Here is a 20871-nt window from a genome sequence, read left to right on the forward strand (position 1 = left end):
ATATAATTAAAGTAGGATTGTTAACCCCTTTTTGAGCAGTCTTTCCTTTAAAAGCAGATCAAAGAACCTGAGTTAGCAGGCCATCTTGGGTGTGCTAGGATGCTTGCTAATATAGTCTTCCATGTCCTTTTCTAGCTCATTTTACAGATGAGGAAACTGAGGCAAAGAGGGTTAAGTGACTTTCCTAGGTTCACACAGCTAGTAAATGTCTGAGGTCAGATTTAAACTCAGGAAGATGAGTTTTCCTGACTCCAGACCCAGCACTCTATTGATTATGCCTCCAGTAGTAGTCATGTGGTAACTTGAGTTCTTTGCCTCTCTCTTCTGTTCCCCTAAATGCTCTCAAAGTGAAGTTACATTTCATGATGTTTGCCCCAGATGCAAAATTCATCCTTACATTTCTGCTTTTGCCAGATTTTCATCTTTGTCCTGCCCCTAATTAAAGGTATAGGTCAAAGCTCTGCCATATGGAGCTTTTCAATAGTCTCTTGGTGACCTCATCAGCTTCCATAGGTTCAAATATCTCTAGTTAGTCAACAAACATTTATTAAGGGCCTACTATGTGCCAGGCATGGAGGATAGTCAAAGAAAATGCCCAAAACCAAGAGATGGAGTCAAATATATCCATTAATATATTTAGCAAGGAGGCCAGAGTCACTGGATCAAAGAATACATGGAGAAGGGGCAGAGGAGTAGGGAATAAGATGTAAGAAGACTAGAAAGATAGGAGAAGGTTTTGTCAGGAAAGGCTTTGAAAACCAAATGGAGGATTTTGTATTTGATCTTGTAGATGACAGGGAGATACCAAAGTTTATTTACTGGAGAGAGTATGTGTGACAAGATCAGACCTGTGCTTTAGGAAAATCACTTTGGTGCTCAATGTAAGATGGACTGGAGTAGAGAGGGACTCGAGGCAGGCAGATCCACCAGCAGAATATTGTAATAGTCCAGTTATGAGGCAGAGAGCAAGGAAGCACCAGAGTGGTAGCAGTGTCAGAAGAGGGAAGGGAGTATATTTGAGAGATACTGCAAAGGCAAAATCAATGGGCCTTGGCAACAGACTGGATATGAGGGGTTGATGTGGTTGTGAGGGTTTCAGGGACTCTTAAGGACCAGGGTGCAGGACAGGGTGGTCTGGAAAGAATTCACAGAATCAAGCATTCTTTAAGTCAAGTTGGTAAAGGTTTATTTTTATATTTTTCAGCAAGCAAAAGTTTTTAAGGAACCTGAAACCTTGGAGAGGTTTGGTTAAAGTTTATATAGGATAAACTATAGTAAAACATGTTCTAGGTATGCTAATTAGGTGATTCAGGGTGGGATTAGGGAGTGGTTAAGGAGTGGTCAGTTCTTAAAGGAAAATGCACATTTGTATCCACAGCATGGGCCTTCTATCCAGAGTTCACTAGGAAAAGCCCAAGGGTGAGGGGGAGCACATGGAGGTGTGGTTTTTAGGTGTGCTAAGTCACTAAGTTAATTAGCAGTCAGGGCCAACTGAGGATTGCCCAGTCTGCTACCAATCAATGTCTTGTTTGACAAGATAGATGTAGGGAATGTACATATGTCTTAAATCTAGGTAGGATACATATAATGAGGAGTCTAGGATGCATATAATGAGGTAGGGAGTTGGTATAGTCCAGTGGGTACTGAATATCTTTATGAGCCAGTACAAAGCCAATTCAAACTAATACTTCCTACAGGTGCAGTTTGTTACTATACCAGGGAGAGGGATAAGTGTTTTGTAGGGCCCACTCATGAGTAATTGTTACCGTGTTTCCCCGATAATAAGACCTATCCCAAAAATAAGCCCTCCCCTTACTATGTAAGATTCCTCTAAAATAAGCCCTCCCCCGAAAATAAGCCCTATTGAGATTGCTACTGTAGTGAAGGTGATCCCCTGCGCTACACGCTACATTACGGTACCCTCTGTATGCACCGTCCCCCCCCCCCCCCGTGAAACGCACGCCGCGCTCCGAGCTGCATCCAATCAGAGCTGCAGCAGTGAGCGCATCATCCTGTTCTTCCCCAGTGATTTGCTTATTGAATAAAGGTACATTTTTTTGTTCACATTTACCTGTTTATTAAAATAAGCCCTCCCCTGAAAATAAGCCCTCTGGTGTTTTTCTGTCCAAAAAAATAATAAGACAGTGTCTTATTATTGGGGAAACACAGTAGGCACAGTGTCCTTGGGCTGGGGAGAAACTGCCAGGGATAGTGTTTTGAGGTCAGGGAGAAATATGGTCTTGGAATTGGGGTCTGAGCACAGGCACCCAAACACCCATCAGGGTAAGAGTAAGGAATCGAGGATGACAGGAGATGACTTCCAAATTAATATATCCAGACTTAATTTCTCTCCTGGACTCTAGTCCCTTCTTTAAGCATTTAAAGTCAACATGTCATCTCTTCTGACCTTCCCCTTCCTTCACATCCTCCCCCAATTTAGTAATCATCCTGAGACACAAGTCAAAAATTTTCAGTGGTTCCCTATTGCCTCTAAGATAAAATACCAATATTCTAGCTTGGTATTTAAAACACGCCAAGATCACAATCCAATTGACCTTTCCACATCTATTTCATATTACTTCCTTTCAAACACACACAGAGAACATTCCAACCAAGTGGCTTACTTGTTCCCTAAATTCATAATTCCATCCCTAACTGGAAGGAATTCCCTTTACCTTCAATATATAATTCCTTAAGGTTTGCAAAGCACTTTGCAAATATTATGTCATTTAATTCTCATAATATCCCCAGGGGTTGTTATTATTATTATTATTATTCCCCTTTTATAGATGAGAAAACTGAAGCTGAAAGAGGTCAAGTGACTTGTGCTCAGAATCACATAGCTAGTGACAGGGACAGTATTTAAACTCAAGCTTTTCTCACTCTAGGTCCAGCACTGTACCCACTGTACCACCTGGCTGCCTCCAAGACTCAGCTCTGATGCTAACTGCCTAGTCTTAGTCAATAAATATTTATTAAGCACTATGCTAAACACTTCAAGCACACACACACACACACACACACACACACACACAAACACCCCACAGTCTCTGCCCTTAAGGAGTTTATAATGTAAAGGCAGAAATACAACACATAAAAGAGATGGGGGTGGAGGGGAGGTTGGGTGGCTTCTCCCTAAACAGAAGAGTTCCCTAAATTAGAGAGGCAGAGGGTACTGATGAGCACCAAGTTGGATTGGATCTTGCAAGATGACATTTCCCAATGATGGGTTTCCTGGAAGTATGGTGGGGAAGCCATGGAAGTCCAGAATGAGTGTTGCTGAATAGAAATAAGAGCCTTTTTGTGCTTTCTCTCTCTGCACATCACCTGGCTTTTATTTAATTGTATACAAGCTGTGGAGTCTAGTAGAAAGTAAGCTCTTTGGGGGCAAGGACTATTCCCTTTTCTTCTTTTGTATTCTGCAAAGCCCTGCCTTTAGGAAGTGTTCAAGAAATTATTTTCTCACTATATTATAAAGCAGTAATCATCAAAACAATCTGGTACTGTCTAAAAAGTGGAGAGGTGGATCAGTGGAATAGATTAGGTATACAAGACACAGTAGTCAATGACCACAGTAACCTAGTGTTGATAAACCCAAACACCCAAGCTTTTGGGATAAGAACTCACTATCTGACAAAAACTGCTGGGAAAACGGGAAAGCAGTATGACACAAACTAGATACAGATCAACATCTTACACTGTATACCAAAACAAGGTCAAAATGGGTACATTATTTACACATAAAAGATGATACCATAAGCAAATTAGGAGAACAAAGGATAGTTTACCTGTAAGATCTATGAATAAGGTTAGAACTTATGATTAAACAAGAGACAGAAAGCATTGTGAGATGTAAAATAGATATTTTTATTATATTAAATTTAAAAGGTTTTGTGCAAACAAAACCAATGTAACCAACATTAGAAGGAAAGCAGAAAACTGGAAAAATAATTTTAAAGCAAGAGTCTCTAATAAAGGCTTCATTTTTTAAATACATAGAGAACTGAGTCAACTTTATAAGAATACAAGTTATTCCCCAATTGATAAATGGTCAAAGGATTAGAACAAGCAGTTTTCAAGTAAAGAATTCAAAGCTATCTATAGTCAAATAAAAAAATGCTCTAAATCATTATTGATAAGAGAAATGCAAATTAAAACTACTCAGAGGTACCATTTCACACCTATCAGAATGGCTAATACAACAGAAAAGAAAATGATAAATGTTGGAAAATTGGGACGCTAATGCACTGTTGTTAGAATTTTGAATAGATCCAACCATTCTAGGGAACAATTGGGAACTATACCCAAAGGGCTATGAAATTGTGCATGCTTTTTACTCAGACAATACTACTGCTAGAAGTGTATCCCAAAGAGATTAAAAAGAAAAAAAAGGGAAAAGACCTATTTATATAAAAATATTTACAGCAGCTTTTTTTTTTTGTAGTGACAAAGAATTAGAAATGGAAGGGATATCCATCAATTGGGGAATGGCTGAACAAGTGGTATATGATTATGATGGAATACTATTATGTTATAAGAAATGACTTCAGAAAATCTAGGCCTTACACTAACTGATGCAAAGTGAAGTGAGCAGAACCAGAACATTGTACACAGTAACAGCAACATTGTAGGATGATCGATTGTGAATGACTTAGCTCTTCTCAGCAGTAGATGATACAAGACAATTCCAAAAGATTCATGATTAAAAACGCTGTCTATTTCCAGAGAAAGAAGATAGAATCTGAATGCAAATCAAAGCATACTATTTTTCACTTTTTTATGTGTGGGTTTTTTTTTTTTTACAACATGACTAACATGGAAACCTGTTTTGCATGATTGCTCAAGTATAAAAACGATATTAAATTGCCTACTATCTCAGAGGAGAATTTGGAACTCAAAATTTTTTAAAAAATTAATGTTAAAGATTGGTTTTACATGTAATTATGCAAAATTTTAAAAAAATTAAAAATTATTTTCTGAGTTTAGCTGAGGCTAAGGATTGAGCATAAACTCCTAAACTCACCCCCACAATCCTCCCTAATGCGGGTCACATTAGTACAGCAAGTTTGTGGGCATGGCCGACACTAAAATAGCGGATTTCGGACCCGCGGCATGCTGGGAATTGTAGTCCCTTTCGGAGACTTCCTTTTAAAACCGCGAAAAGCTTTAAAGGCGCCATTCCTCCCCGCGCATGCGCACATCACAAAAGGAGCTGGCATGGCGGACCCATCCGTTCCACCCGGCAAGAGAAAACGCGAGGAGGAGGAGGAGAAAGAGGAGGAGAAGGAGGAGGAGTCGCTTCTGGCTCCTGGGCCAGGGGGTGATAAAAAGCCCGTAGGGAATGGGACCGCTGCCTCCACCCGTTTTCCTTTCTCTGGCTTCCGACTGCAGAAAGTGCTCAAAGAGTCTTCTCGGGATAAAATAATTTTCCTCCATGGGAAGGTACCATTCTTTCCGCTCTTTGGGGGAGTGAGGCGTAAGGGCTTGTACCAAGCCTCACATTTGTGGCTCCTTCCTTTCCGCGCTTATGCTTCGGGGAATGTACCAATCATTGAAGGCGGTAGACGGGATGTACCAATATTTGAATAAGGGAGACGGGATGTACCAATTTTTGAATAAGGGAGACGGGATGTACCAACCAGGGACTAGAAGGGGGAAAATGACAGCATTTACTCTGAGTTGAACTGAGAGTCCTGTGCAAGATTTATTCATTCATTGTGTTGTTTGCTCGAATTTCGTTTCCGGGAGACGTCGTTATTGGACTCGTGTCAGAGCTCTTGGCTTTGACACTTTAATTTGTTCTTTGATCCAGGGCAAGAAGAAGAATAATAGTAAATGATTATTTATATACTTTTTGTATACATTTATATATTGTCTGCTTTGTGCCAGACCCCTTTGTAATCATTATCTCATTTGATCTTCACAGAAACCCTGGGAGGTAGGGGCTGTTATTACCCCCACTTTACAGATGGGGACACTGAGGCATAAAGGTTAAGTGACTTGCTCAAGGTCAAGCAGATGTTATAGGAGGTTCGATTTGAACTCCAATCTTTCCGACTCTAGAGGTAGTCCCCCTATTCCCTGTGCCACCTAGCTGGCTCCAAGTCAGAGACTCAGTCTCCTGCCATTTGCCTCTTTTTGTATCCTCAGGGCTTAATAAATGTCTGTTGAATTATTGAATTTGCAAATTCAATGCGGATAATACTTGTTCTACTTCTGTCATAGGGTTTCCTTGAGAATTACTTTGTTGACTTTAAAGTACTTTAATAGGGGCGGCTAGGTGGAACAGTGAATAGAGCACTGGCCCTGGAGTCAGGGGGACCTGAGTTCAAATTTGGCCTCAGACACTTGACGCAAAAACTAGCCGTGTGACCTTGGGCAAGTCACTTAACCCCAACTGTCCACCAAAAAGCAAAAAAAAATTTTAAAATACTTTAATAATGTGAGCTATAAAACGAATTATTATCACTAAGCTCTAGGATATATACTAAGAATGTTGGAGGCATGCCCCCTGGGGGAGGTGTTTCCCACCTTTCTGGGGCACTACTTTAATGCAGGAGGCAGAACAAATGTTTTTAATAATGATAATAGTTCCCATTTATTTATCGATTTAAGGTTTGCAGAAGTGCTTTGCAAATCTCCTTTGATCCCCATTGTAACTGTGGGAGGTCGATGCTATTATTGTCCCCTTCTTATAGGTGAAGAAACAAACCCAGAGAAGTGAAGGGATTTATCCAGGGTCAAGCTGTTAATAAGTGTCTGAGGCAGGATTTAAGCTCAGTCCTCCCTTCCTCCAGATCCAGTGGTCTATTCACTGTGCCACCTTGCTGACTTTTATTTTTTATTAATAAAATTATATCTAATGATTTATTAATAAATATAACAAGACCACACACAAAAGGGAGCTGAAAACAATCACCAAGTACTTACTAAACACAACGTTCCAGTTGCTGAAAGATCTAAGACAGAAAATTGAAACAATTTCTAATCTCAAGGAGCTCAGCAGGGAGGTAATCCTTGAGAAATTATAATTGGTTAGTAATAGCAAAGAGAGCACCGCTTAGTCCAAATATCACGGCTGCGTGACATCCCTAACTTTCTCTGATCTTGGGAGTATCAGGTTCTCTCACCCATGGCTAGATTTGAGGTCAGTAGGCCTAGGCTTCTTTGTCTCTAGTTTTTGGCCAAGTTCTCTAGGTTCCGCACATCTCTAGTCTAAAGTCCCTACTGATTAGTTTCCAAAGAACCTTGTGATCTAAGAGGGGGGAAAGCTTAGATTCTAATTCTGGTTTCAGTACTGACCAGTGTGTGACCTTGGGCAAGTTACTTAACCTCTCTGTTTAAGGAAAGGGGCCGGGTTAAAGTGATAGGGCAGTTTTAGCGGCTGACTCTCCACAAGGACCCGGAGGATAGTGTGAAGTCAGACAGGCTCTGGGGTAACCTCGTCTACCTTCTCCAGGCTATAGTGATGCTCTGAGCCTCCCTGATTCTTCCTCTCCCCACAGGTAAATGAGACCTCTGGGGATGGAGATGGGGATGATGCAGTTATCATTCTAGAGAAGACTCCCTTCCAGGTGGACCAGGTGGCTCCGCTCCTGCTGGGGAACCCAGAACTCCAGTTACAGTTCTCCAATGACATCTACAGCACCTATAATCTGATCCCACCACGGCTGCTGAGCGGTGAGCATGGGGGATAGGAAGGGAAGAAAGAATCATTTGTACGTTTCTAGGTTTCTGTGTGTATGCTAATTGGGGGAGCAGTCACAGGCTAGAGTATAGAGTAGTGTGTGATGTGATGAGGGGCAGGATTTGGCAGAATTTAAGATTTTGCCTGTAGTATATTTTAAAATTTGAAGAATATCCATCTTTACATCTCTGCATTATTGTTGTGAGGTAAAAATTTACCAATTTTCTTTCAACAGTTATATTTTATTCCAGTTCCTTTTATAATCACCACCTCTAAATGCAATACACTTTTTGCAGTGTACTCTGGACTTTAATTTCTTGCTTTTGGCTTGACTTTTGCTCACACTGAAGCATTAAAACACTGATTTACATTCATGAATCTTGCTACTGTCTTTTTGATTAATTTAGTCTTGGCCTCTTCATCAAAAAAGGTTTTCTTCTTCTTCTTTGAAAATGTCTTCAGATCCTTGATGTGCAACAAATACTTTTGCAACAGAGAACACAAACACTTGGGTCCTTTATTTGAATAAATCTCAATTTATCTGCCTAAGAAGTCTGAAATAATTGGCCATTCTGGATTTGCTTGCTTAGAAGTTGTCATTTTGTTAAATGTACCCATCAATTTACAAGGGTGGGAGATAATCATAGCAAAAGGCACTTTGATGAACTGTGAATCACCACACCTCCCAAACAAAAGACTCTTTTGGCCATTTTTTTTTACGCCTGCTTGTATAATTTTCTACTACCACAAACATTCCACTTACAAAATGATGGAATCTTTCCTTAAAGACTATTCCCTTTTTATTTTGACCATTTCTATAGTCACTCCCATCCCCATAATTGTGCCTCTTTGATATTTTGTAGCAAGCATATACTTTTTCCTGCTTTTAATTCGTTTTTAGGGATAATTACTCTAGTTCTTATAGTCTCTACTAAATGATTCTGGGCTTTCCCTGTCCTTTCTGAATAATTTCTGCTTTGTGCAGAGCACTGTGTTAGGCACTAGAGAAAGAACTTGTTTAGTCTAAGACATAACCTCTGCCCTTATTGAATTTATAATCTGTTGAGGCACAAAACAGAAACACATATGTTTATAGTACACCGTACTACCTCATAGCTACGTCAAATAGAGAAATAAAACAAAGTCATCTGTGAGGTCTGAAGGTTCCAGTTTGGAGTTTGGAGGGAATCAGGGACAACTTCAAAGGAGATTTGCTTATTTAGTTTTAAAGCCTAGGTATGAATATAATGAGTCAGGAGGGTTAGGAGAGCATTTCAGGCCTCATGAACAACAAGAGGAAAGGTACAGAAGAAAGAAAACAGAGACTCTTTATCAGAGTGCAAAGAGCCTGGTTTGGCTGGGGTATAGAATCTGTAGAAGAGAATATAAAATAAGACTGATAAAGTCTGTGATGTCAGACTATAGATGACCTTGAATGACAGGCAAAAGGAGTCAGAGGTTTACACGTTTGGCAATAGAGAGCCAATGAAGATTTTTGAGTAGAAGAGTGACATGACCAGATTCATAAAAAAATATTGTAGTCTGATAGAAGAATGAAGGATATATTAGAAGAAAGGAAAAGAAAATGGAAGCAGTAAGACCTGTTAGGAACTATTGTGGTAGTCCAGGCAAGTGGTAATAAAGGCCTTCTACTAAGATGGGAATAGTTGAGGGATGAATGAAAGATACAACAGGATTTGGTAAATAATTAGATGTGATAGGTGAGGGAAAGGAAAGGATCAAAGGTAATAAATGTTTGTTGAATTAAATGGCAAACACCAAGATTTCCAAAGAAAGACTGGTGAATAGTGACAGAAATAATTGACAGAAATAATGAAATCAGAAGGGAAAGTGGATGTAAACCTGATTTTGGACATATGAGTTTGAGGTGACAGAGTCAGCTAAACCCAGCTAAAATTGCATAGTTAGTTGGAAATTTGGAGAAGTCCAACATGAAGATACCGATTTGGGAATTATCAACATAGGGGAGGTGGTATTTGAAACCGTGGAAGAGAATGAGATGGCCAGAGGATAGAATGTAGAAAGGCTTTACTGCCAGAGCATGACCTTGAGAGGATGGAGTGATATTACAAAGAAGGGATAGAAGAATTAGCCTGAATGAGAAGGAAGGGTAACCCCTCTTCTGTCACCAGAGGGAATAAAGTGAGTGATGATGCTGAAAAGTTTTGTTGAGCAGAAGAGAGGAGCTGAGGTAACTAACTTTGGATGGCCTCATTCTTTTGAGTAAAATAGGAAGCTAAGTCTTTTGCTCTAAATGTTGTAAATAAGGGGCGGCTAGGTGGCACAGTGAATAGAGGACGGGCCCTGGAGTCAGGAGGACCTGAGTTCAAATCTGGCCTCAGACACTTAACATGTACTAGCTGTGTGACCTTGGGCAAGTCACTTAACCTCAATTGCCCTCCCAAAAAAAGGCAAAAAATAAAATAAATGTTATAATAGAGGTACTGTTGAGGTCCAAAGGAGTTTGGAAAAGCTTTGGAATAACTTCTTCCTTCCCCACTCAACCCTCTATTCCCAGGCTACCCAAGTGACTTATTCTAAGCCCCATTGCCTTCTGTGTGATCTCTATAATGTCTCTTCTCTCCACAAAATCACAGAATCCAAGCTGAAAGATAAATCTGAAAGCTATCTGTATATTAGGAATTGTATGATTAGGAATGTATGTATGATTAGGAATCCCCTTACCTCATCCCCAGATAGTGGTTATGTAGGCTTTACTTCAAGACCTCTGGTGACAGAAAACCCACTACTTCCCAAGGCAGCTCATACTACTCTTGGGTAACTCAAATTATTTTGTTTTTTTCTGGAATGTACAAATGTTTTTGTGGGTTTTTTTTTATTCATTCCCAAATTCAGAATAAATTATCTGTAGGCTTGGTTAATAATGACAACAAACCATGATTTATTTCATCACTTGAAACCAGTAATTGATGGTTTTATATGATTTTCTTAAATACCAGCCTTTATTTAACTCACTTTTTCCAGCTGACTTCCCTGAAGTTAGAGAAGAATTCTGTCTTGTACCTTGCATCATAGCTCCTAAGGATGCTATCGTGTTCCATAGAATTAGAGCATGCTGCTTCCCATTCCTCCAACCATCCCACCTATCATGTTCTTTCTCTTCTTGAGGAATTTCAGTGACTTCAACTTCTGCTGTAGTTAACAGAGAGATTGTACAATTCTTAAAACCTCAGTTGGCTTGATTATTTCTTTTTCAACCATGCTCACATAATCTCCAAGCATGGCATCATGCTTGATCTCTGAGGACCTTTTTTTTTAGACTAGATATCTCTATCTCTACCAGGCCATACCCCATGTCAGTTATCATAGGAGCTTTGACCTGTGCCACTTGTTAGTTCATCCTTCCTTAGGTGGCTTGGCGATCTCCCTGACCCAGGGCTCACTGTATTGGTGCCACAGTTAATATGGACACTCAAACAGCTTTAGTCCTATTGCATCACAGAACCCCCCAACGCCAGCCTCTGCCTCTCCCAGTAGCAAGAACTACAGGGTGTGCACTGCCACGACTGGCACTGAGGGGCTTTGTATAAAATTTTCTCAACTATCAGTGATTATTCCCCAGTTAATATTCTTAGCAGTGGGAACTGCAGGAATTTTCAGTATCTTTTAAGTTATTTCTATTCCAGTTTTTTTTTTGGGGGGGGGGGGAGTTTTATGAATTAATAATTCTCAGGCTAGAATGCACTGAAGCCAGGCAGGCACTGCTAACTCCTAGAACTTTGCCTTCAACAGTGCCCTGTATGGCATTTAGTACATCAGTAACTCTTTCTTTTCATTCAGTTTATTACATCTGTTTTATCAGAAAGCTTACCAGCTGTTCACTTAACTTTTCTTTTTCATAGTCAATACCTGTAATGTCTAACTGTTCAATGATTTCTTAAGTCTAATTTTCAGTTTGGGATTTTTCACCCTTGCATTTCAAAAGCATGACATCATCTTTTGTCATAAAAACCTCTCCATCTTTTCCAGAATCATGAATATCTTAAATGTTAAGGGTCAGTCTTTCATTTCCAAACACTGCACCGCTAGGAGTAGTAGTAACCAGTGTCCTTAAGCTGGTTTTATTTTTCTGTTGTCACCAAAACCTTTTACTGCAACAACTGACGATCCAAATTTTAGCCTGTTCAAAACCAGTGTACCAAGTGGTTCTCCTTCGGCCTCTTCAGCAGTTATGATCAAGGGCTTATGGCAACCATATGAAATTTCAAGAGCGGGTACAAGAGATCGGACCCTAGAGACCTTTTTTATTTAATAGGCATCTTGGAATTCACATTTCTGACCTTTGGCTACATTAATAAAATATGGAAAGAGAGGACCTCTGTTAAACTCCCTAACTTTCATCATTTCTGCTTTCTCGTCAATTATTTTTCATCCTTTATTGTAATGTTTCTCTTTCATGCAAACTTCTTCATTTTATCACATATAGTTGCCAGTTTATCAGTGTCCATTTGCAGAAATCATAGCTAAGTGATTTCTTCAGGAGATTGTGACAGCTTTAAGCTGCTCTTCAGCTCAGCAGTGAGAGCGTCACTTCCAGCATCACTCCTCTCCTGATCTCCCCCAGATTTGCCTCTTTGCTAATCTTGCGAAGCCTTCTTAACAATGTCTGTGCAGGGACAATGGCCGTGGTAGGACTGTTCCCAGTCTTTTCATTTATTTCACTAGCAGAGTCCAGAACTTGTGTTTTTGTATTTGTTCTTCAAGTCAATCGATTTTCCTACAATCTCCCCATCTTTTACTACCTTGAGTCTTCCCCAACTGTTTTCAGTGAATTGAAGTTGACTCTTTTGGCCTCATAGTAACAGCAACAGCATCTACTAAGACCGACACCATGAAGCATTTGGGCTTAGGCATCTGCCTCAAATTTGACATCTTTAACATAAGCACAAGTCAGATGGAGGAACAGTGAGTGTCCTGGACCCTGGTTCTATCTGATGAAAAAGTGATCAGCTGAAGCATTTTTGCAAGGGGGGAACAAAGGGGACTGTGGATGGGCAAGGGGCAAGCAGGTACTCAGTGCATGTCATCAGTAATGAGTGAGGGGCTGGCAGCTCTAACTGTTAAGCCTGTCTTCCTCATGTATAACCAAGATCTACCTGTTGGTTCTAGTTCTGCTCTCTTGGGCCAAGTAGGACAAATCTAATCCCTCTTCCATATGCCAACCCTTTCCATAGTTGAAGACCACAAACACATCTCCCCTAAGTCTTCTTTTCCCAGGCTAATCTCTTCCAATTTCTCCCATCAGTCTTTATGTAGTATGACCCAAGTTAGATTTGGAGGCTCCCCATCTGGACAGTTTGGGGGATGGGAAGTTTTTACCAAAGAGATACACAACCTCCAAAACATGATGGGATACTGATGGTCAGTACCACATAATGGAATCCCATGCCCGGAAGCAGGATTTAAAATGCTGATAATGAACAAAATGCGTACAAAAAAATTTAGATTATTTTACACATACATATATATTTTCAGTGTAGTGGACACTAAACATATGCTACACTGTAGTTCCCAGAAAACCTTTTAAAACTTTTTATTTTAATTATAAATTTGACAAACATGAACTTTCCATCTACAAATAAGAACAGAAAAAAGAATTGTATATGAAACCATAAATCTCTTACAGTTTTTTTTAAAGTATGCATTAAATTTAACACAACAGTACCCATACTACTCCTTCTGAATCTCCTTCTGCTTCTTCCTTCAGATTAGCTAGTAATTAGACAGTGCCACTCAGAAGAATTTCAGTTGCTTCCTTTAGCGTGGGTTCCACAGGCTATCAACCACCGAGACAAAGGTTAGGGACAAACTCCATTGGTCCCTTTCTTTCTTTATAAAGTGTATTTTTGAGATGGCCATATGGAGCCTGACCACAGAGAGGAAATTGTCACTAGGAGTTCTCATACAGCACTGAGCTAGGGCTTGAGTCACGCTAGGGACAATTAAGAGTTTGAAGGGACCATAGAATTCGTTTGCAGTCCCCTCATTTTATAGATGAGGAGAGGGGATGTGACCCACTTTTAAGGTCCTTTAGGGCAGTAACTATGTCTTGAATATCTCCCTTTATGCGGCCCACTACAATGAATTGCACAGAAAAGGTGCTTAATAAAAATCTTGAATGGATGAATTCCAGATCCTCAAATCCCGATTCAGTTCTGGGCAGATTGGAGAGCAGCCACAAGGTGGCAGTGTTACTGTGGCTGTGAGTGAAGGCAGCCTGTCCAGAGCCCGAGTGGGTGAGTTCCTCCAGGGAGCCCCTGGGAGGTCAGAGCCCCCTTCCATTGAGAGTCTCCCTGGCCGGCTCTGCAGGGTCTCTTCCTATCTCCCTGCCTGCTTCTGCCCCTCCACACACAGCACATCAATAGTGCCTGCCCCTTAAGGCAAGGGTTCTTAGTTTTCAGCATTCCCTTCCATAAGCTTGAGTTTTAAATTTTCTCCCCCTTCATCCTTCCCTCCCCCCTCCCCAAGACAGCGTGCAGTCCTCTATAGGCTCCTTCTTATTAAACATGTTTTTACATTAGTCATGTTGTAAAGAAGAATTAGTACCAATGGGAGGAACCATAAGAAAGAAGAAACAAAACAAAACAACCAGAAAAAAGAGTGTAAGTAGCCACCTTCCATCTGCATTCAGGCCCCATAGTTATTTCTCTGGACGTGGACAGCATTTTCCATCGTAAATTTTTTGGAGCTGTCTTAGATTAAGACGGGTTCTTATCCTAGCTCCGTATAGTTGTCTTTTTAAAAACATTTTGATAACTATATTTCAATATAAAATTGGTTTCCTTTGTCATCCTATATGTTTTATTTCATGCATTTAAAAACATTGTTCTGAGAAAGGGTCTGTAGGCTTCACCACTGGACACTTTTATCACTTAGTTAGCAAGTGTTTATTAAACACTTACTATGTGCCAGGGCTTGTGCTGGATGGTGGGGACACAAAACCCCTGTGTCCTCTAGGAAACTCGTCTGCTTCTAGGCTCTTCTCTCACCTCAGGAGATTTCTTCCATTCCCATGTTTCTCCCTCTCTGCAGGACATTTCCAGCTCCTTGGCCTGCCGCTTCATTTTCACCTCAGCTTCTCCCTTATGCTCTTTTTTTTGGAGGGGGGAAGGCAGGGCGTTTGGGGTTAAGTGACTTGCTCAAGGTCACATGGCTAAGTTAAGTGTTAAGTGTCTGAGACTGTATTTGAACTCAGGTCCTCCTGACTCTAGGACAGATGCTCTATTCACTTCCCCACCTGGCCTTGGCATCCCATCTCCTCCTCCCCCCCCCCCCAATGCCCTTGGGTAGGATTCTTTCTAATCCTTTAGAGCTCAGGCATCTGTAAATATCATCTAATCCAACCCTCTCATTTTTCAGGTGACATTTAGTTTAAATGACTTGTTCAAGGATGTATAAGAAATTAGCAGCAGTCCTAGACTTCCTGACTGATAGTTCAATGCCCTCCTTGCATTGTTATTCTTTGAGCTGGGATTGTAACAGAAACCTTTGTGGTTTGACGACTGACAGCTCATCTTGATGCTCTGTAAAACCAGCCAGGGTAGGTCTGATCTCTGAACATTTAGGCAGCCAATGAAGTTCAGCCTCTGGCTTTACTAATCCTACTGCTCAAAACACTGGATTCTTCCATCACAAGCCCATTCTGTGAGATTTCAGTGACCTTATACCTGGGGAGGGAGATATTTCTGAGAAAGGAAGGGGGGGTTGACTTAGAAGCCAGGACTACCTGCTGAAAAGGCCAGTTGTTTACCCGGATGTACAACAAGGGAGTAGAGCACCCGGTTCAGTAGGAGGAGGCAAGCATCTATGAGTGAAGGGAGAATTAAGGGTGAGGAGAAGAGAGAGGAACCAGATCTTGGGAACCATACCCTAATATTCTTCCAAGAAACTTTGGGACTTTAACCTCAGGCCAGCATTGGCCTCCCCAATTTTACATGGAGGAAACCTGAGCCTCAGAGAGTGGAGTAGTACCTAGAAAGAATCACTGGAGAAACCACTGTCGGGCTTATACAGAAACCTTATTTGGGGGCAGCTAGGTGGTACAGTAAATAGAGCATTGGCCCTGGAGTCAGGAGGGCCTGAGTTCAAATCCGGCCTCAGACACTTGACACACTTATTAGCTGTGTGACTTTGGGCAAGTCACTTAACCCCAGGTGCCCTCCAAAAAGCCAAAAAAAAGAAAGAAAAAGAAACCTTATTTAAGAAGCTACTTTTAGTGAGAGTTTTCAGTTCAGGTTTTTTCTTTTGGGGTTTTGAGTGTTACTTAATTTCTGTTTTTGTTGAGCTTCCCTTCCTCTTCATGTTTTGAATGGTTATTTTCATTGGGACCTTTTTTTCTCCCTGGGGAAATTGTAATTGAAAGCATTCAGGAGAAAGGCTGGCCCAGATGCTACGGCTGCACAGAACTGCCATGCCAGGGTGACTTAGGCCCTGGACAGAATTGTACAGTGTGTCTGCGTTCGCTAGCAGCTGGAGTGGAGGACTGGGTACCAGGCATTCAGGGCTCCACTCCATCACAGACCAGCACAAGACTTGGGCAACATCCCATCTGATCATGGGTGTCCTCTTTAGCTCTTTTTGCAGCTGAACCGGAGGAGAGTAGGTACTAGAGTAATGACAGTAGTACAAATGGCCAGGGACAGTCTTGGCCAGATCTCTTCTAAAGGGATGATGTGGCCATCTTGGAGAAGGGGGAGGAGAGGGGGAAAAAAAGCTGGAACTCAAAATCTTATGAAAATGAATGTTGAAAACTATCTTTACATGTAATTGGAAAAAAAAGGCTATTAAGTAGGAAAAAATAAAAATAAATTTAAAAAAGAGAGAGGTGATATGACCTTGGAGAAGTCACTTCCTACCTCTAGGCCTTAGTTTCTTCTATAAAAGTAGGGGACTCGACCAGATCATCTCTGAGAACCATCCTAGCAGTAATAGTCTAAGAATCTAGGGCTGCATAGCAGTCAGGCTTCACCCATTCTCAATCTGTAGAGAGGAATGTAGCTTTGAGAAAGCTTTAAATTGGAATAAAACCCCATTGTGGCCTAGGTTAGACAAGGATAGAATTTTGCTGATACCTGAGAGGAAGGTTTCTGTCCCATGCCTTTTGCCTCTTCTGTATCTCCAGTGCGTAACATAGTACCTGGCAAATAGTAGCTGTTTAATAAATGCTTATTGACCAACTCAACTGAATGACGGTCCTTTGGCTTTATAACTGGTATGGTGAAAAAAAAAGTTGTGGTCTGGGGCCTGGGTTTGATCTGGTCTCTGCTATTTAAGGGATTTATTCCTGCAAGCTCATTTCCTTGTTTGTCCAGTGAGGTTTGACTAGCTGATTTCTAAGGTGCTTTCCAGTTCTAGAGCCTGAAATTTTCTTTTATTGAAGCCGTAGACCATCCCGCTTTAGAGAGAGATAAGTTGGTGTTTAAAGGAGAGTTAGTTGAGGGCTTTCCAGATGTATTCTCTATATGGCACTGCAGGTAGAAGGCCAGATTGATCCAATGGACAGATCAGCTCCTGTAGACCTGGCCCAGCTAGGACGTTTGTGTTCTGAGCAGCCAGAATCCTTGTGGCATGAAAACTCCAAGCCTCACTGCTCTCTGCAAAGATAACCTACGTATCTTGGAATATTTCAGGATCTCTTCTAACTTCCGTAATAGATCCTTGTGTGTGACCAGCAGTCATGTGGAGCACATTAGTCAGGAAATAAAAAGTTTTTGAACATCTCTGTGTAAACGCTAAATCCCACGGTTACAGCCCTCAAGGAACTTACCTAGACTATGCTAGTAGGGGAACAAGACATACACATGAAAAGTTAATGATCTAGGTAGTATATTACTTAGTCCATCAATAGGCATTTATTAAGCACCTACTATGTGCCTGGGACTGTGCTAGACACTGGGGATACAAATACAAAGAGTGAAAGAGCCCTGATTTAAATTCTCTTGTGAAAGATATGTACACATGCATATTTATACCGAATAAAAGCAAAATCAGTGCAAGGGAGTTTAGGAAGAGGAGGCACTAGCCTTTGGGGGATCAGGAAAGGCTTTAAGTAGAAGGTAGTGCTGGAGCATAGATAGTGTCATGGAAGCAACAAACATGAGCTTGAATAGACTTTGGGAGATGGTGGAGGATAGAAGGGCCTGGTATGCTGTGCATGAAGGGTTGGAGGCAACTGAATGACAAGTACATTATAATTGATGTAATTGATTCTGCAAGGCAGAGGTGATGAGAGAGTATATCCCAGGGATGAGGGATAATCAGGGCAAAGGCACAGAGACTCTGTGTGTGTGTGTGTGTGTGTGTGTGTGTGTGAGAGAGTGTGACAGAGAGAGAGAGAGAAAGGAGAGAGAGGAGAGAAAGGAGAGACAGAAAGAGAGAGAGAGATTGAGAGAGACAGAGAGGAGAGAGAGAGACAGAGAGAGAGCACAAAGAGGCTCATTTGGCTAACCTGTAGAACATGGGAAGGGGAGAGATAAATAATGAAGCAGGAAAGGGAGGTTGGAACCAGGTTGTGAAGGACTTTAAATGCTGAACCACTTCTGATCCTAGAGTCAGTAGGAGAACATTGGACTTTATTGAGTGGGGAAAGTGACAGGGTCAGACCTGCTTAAGGAAAATCACTTTGGCAGTGGTATAAAGGATGAATTGGAGTAGGGAAAGGCTTGAGACAGGAAGGCCAACTAGGAGGCTCTTAAACTGTTAGTCCTAGCAAGAGGTATGGTACCCTGGACAGAAATAAGGAACTTCAGAAAACAAGTGGATCTGAGGGGAGTGAGTTCTACTCTATTTTTTTTTTTGTCTTTTTGGATGGGGGAAGGCAGGGAGATTGGGGTTAAGTGACTTGCCCAAGTCACTAGTGTGTCAAGTGTCTGAGACTGGATTTGAATTCAGGTCCTCCTGACTCCAGGGCCAATGCTCTATTCACTCTGCCACCTAGCCACCCCTTCCTTGCTCCTTTCCAGCATCAAGAGTCTACTGGTAGAGTGCACAACCGTCCATCAAATGTTATCTCTTGCTGTTGCCATATGACCAGTCCATCTTCTTTCTCACTCATACACTTCTTGGATGACACCTTTTACTTTTGTTCTCCTTCATCTAATTAGGTTTTAGTGGGTTGCGCCTACTCACAAAGGCCTTCACAAAGTCCTACTCTGAGAACCCCATTGTAGTATGGAGATGGCCCCGGGTTCTTGCAGGCAGTACACATGCCCAGGCGGGTTATACCATGCTAGAAAGCTCAGCTTCAGCAATAGACTGAGTTTGCTTTCTGAAGCCAATCAGTTGGCCGGCCAAAGGGATAGATTCTTTGGCCACAGCAACCCATGGAATAAAGGAAACTTGTTATCACATGTCAGATGAGTAGTCTGGATAATGAAGCCTGCAGGAGATCAGAAGAGCCAGGGATTCCAGTGAGCCAGGGCAGGCAGGAAGAATTCTAGCAGGAGGCAGAACGGGAGTCAGGGCTTCTGGTGTAAGGTTTGGATGAAGGGGTATTCTGACAATGTTCTGAGCACAGGGGCAAAGGGAGCACATCTCCCACAGCCCACTGAGGAGAGCTATTTTGTTTCTGTGTGAACTGGAGATGGGACAGGAGGAAGGAAGAACAACAGGAGAGGGCAGGGACCTGTTCTAGCTTCCCTCCCAGTCAGGCCCTTTTGTGTATGTCAGACCTCCTGATACCAACGTATTAAAGTTTTCTTGAGGGTTTTGGAAGGAGGCAAGGGTAGCATGAGTTAGAGCAGATTGAGTTCCAGGTATCTTAGGTGAGGGGCTACTCTCCACCACAGGCCGGTAGAGGACTTTTGCTGTGTCCCATTTCCATTGGGCCTCTGTGTGGGTATTCTTGGAGCAGAGTCCAAGGACAGCCAATCAGAAAGATGACCTACCTTTGATCCTAATCTGTGAAATGTAGCTAGGTACTTGTAGTACCTACCTCACAGGGTGGTTGATGGGCTCAGATGGCATGAAGAATGTTAAACACTATAAATCTGAACAGGTTATATGTATTTCTGCTCTCATTAGCATTCTTAGATAGTTCTCTTTTTCTTTCATTTACATTTTTATTTTTTTATTCTGAAACTCACAAACATCAATGAACATGAGCCACATACATAGAATGGAAAATGAGGCCCATATATGAAGCTGTGAATTTCTATGACATACGGCTTGCATTTAAAAATATATATATAATAAATTTCATTAATTAGTTTTTTTTTAAAGGATGACCATGTCTATTCCCATGTTTTCTATTTTTTTTGGAAGGGGGAAGGTGAGGCAATTGGGGTTAAGTGACTTGCCCAAGGTCACAGGCTTAGTAAGTGTTAAGTGTCTGAGGCCTAATTTGAACTCAGGTCCTCCTGACTCTAGGGCCAGTGCTCTATTTACTGCACCACCTTTGCTCAAGACCTCAAAGAGAAGAAAAGTCAAGATCTGTACCAGTTGCTTGCCACCTTTCTCACCATTACCTCTACTTTTTTGTTTCCCTTCTTCTGCCTCGACCCACTCACCCCTCCCCACCTGGGCACCTGTAACAATCTCATAGTGTGCTGGAGGTCCTCTTTCCATTTTCTCTTAAAAGTCTTTATCTTCTGTGGGGGCCAAGCTTCTTAGATTCTACTGAAAAATGGCATTGCTTCAGGCTACCAAAATGTATGCTTCCATAGCCAGCAAAAACTAGTGAGTTCTCCTTCTGAGGTAGAAGCCCTTAGTGGGGCCAAGGCCCAAGTCTTAGTGGGCAGAGTCAGGGCCTTTGTCAGCAAAAAAGTTCCGCTTACTCAGAGGACCTGAGAGCTAGGCTTGGGCTGGAACCAGATTACCCACAGTGGTAGCTTATTCCATTTCTTCATTTGGCTCCATCTATAAATTCCAGCCTGTGGTAGCCTGCTCCCTTTGCCTCTCCCAGATTAGTGGTTAGTCTCCTGGAAATCTTCATGGGGTGCTAACTTTAAGTTTTAGTTTGATGCTTGATCTTCCTCTTCTTTTTTTGGAGCCAATTAAGGTTAAGTGACTTGCCTGGGGTCACATAGTTAGCAAGTATCTGAGGTCCGATTTGAACTCAGTTCCTCTTAACTCCAGGCCCAGTACTCTGTCCACTGTACCACCTAGCTACCCCTGAGCCCCCTTTTCAGAGTACCGTCCTGTGC

General features: G+C 41.6%; 1 protein-coding gene and 1 pseudogene across 1 annotated transcript in view; one reads left to right on the forward strand and one right to left on the reverse strand.

Annotated features, from left to right (window-relative positions):
* Positions 1-5160: 5160 nt before the first annotated feature.
* Positions 5161-20871, forward strand: part of DCPS (decapping enzyme, scavenger) — a 39623-nt gene continuing 23912 nt past the window's right edge. The window contains exons 1-2 of the mRNA XM_069080830.1: positions 5161-5442; positions 7506-7680. Coding sequence (XP_068936931.1) covers positions 5218-5442; positions 7506-7680 — 400 coding nt within the window. The 5' untranslated portion in view covers positions 5161-5217. The remainder of the gene's footprint in view (positions 5443-7505; positions 7681-20871) is intronic.
* On the reverse strand, positions 7687-14793 carry LOC138154779 (60 kDa heat shock protein, mitochondrial pseudogene; annotated as a pseudogene).

This window comes from Petaurus breviceps, unplaced genomic scaffold (assembly GCF_028583685.1).
Source record: "Petaurus breviceps papuanus isolate PSGF00001 unplaced genomic scaffold, PetGlider_PUasm1.0 91133, whole genome shotgun sequence".
NCBI classification, from domain to species: Eukaryota; Metazoa; Chordata; class Mammalia; order Diprotodontia; family Petauridae; genus Petaurus; species Petaurus breviceps.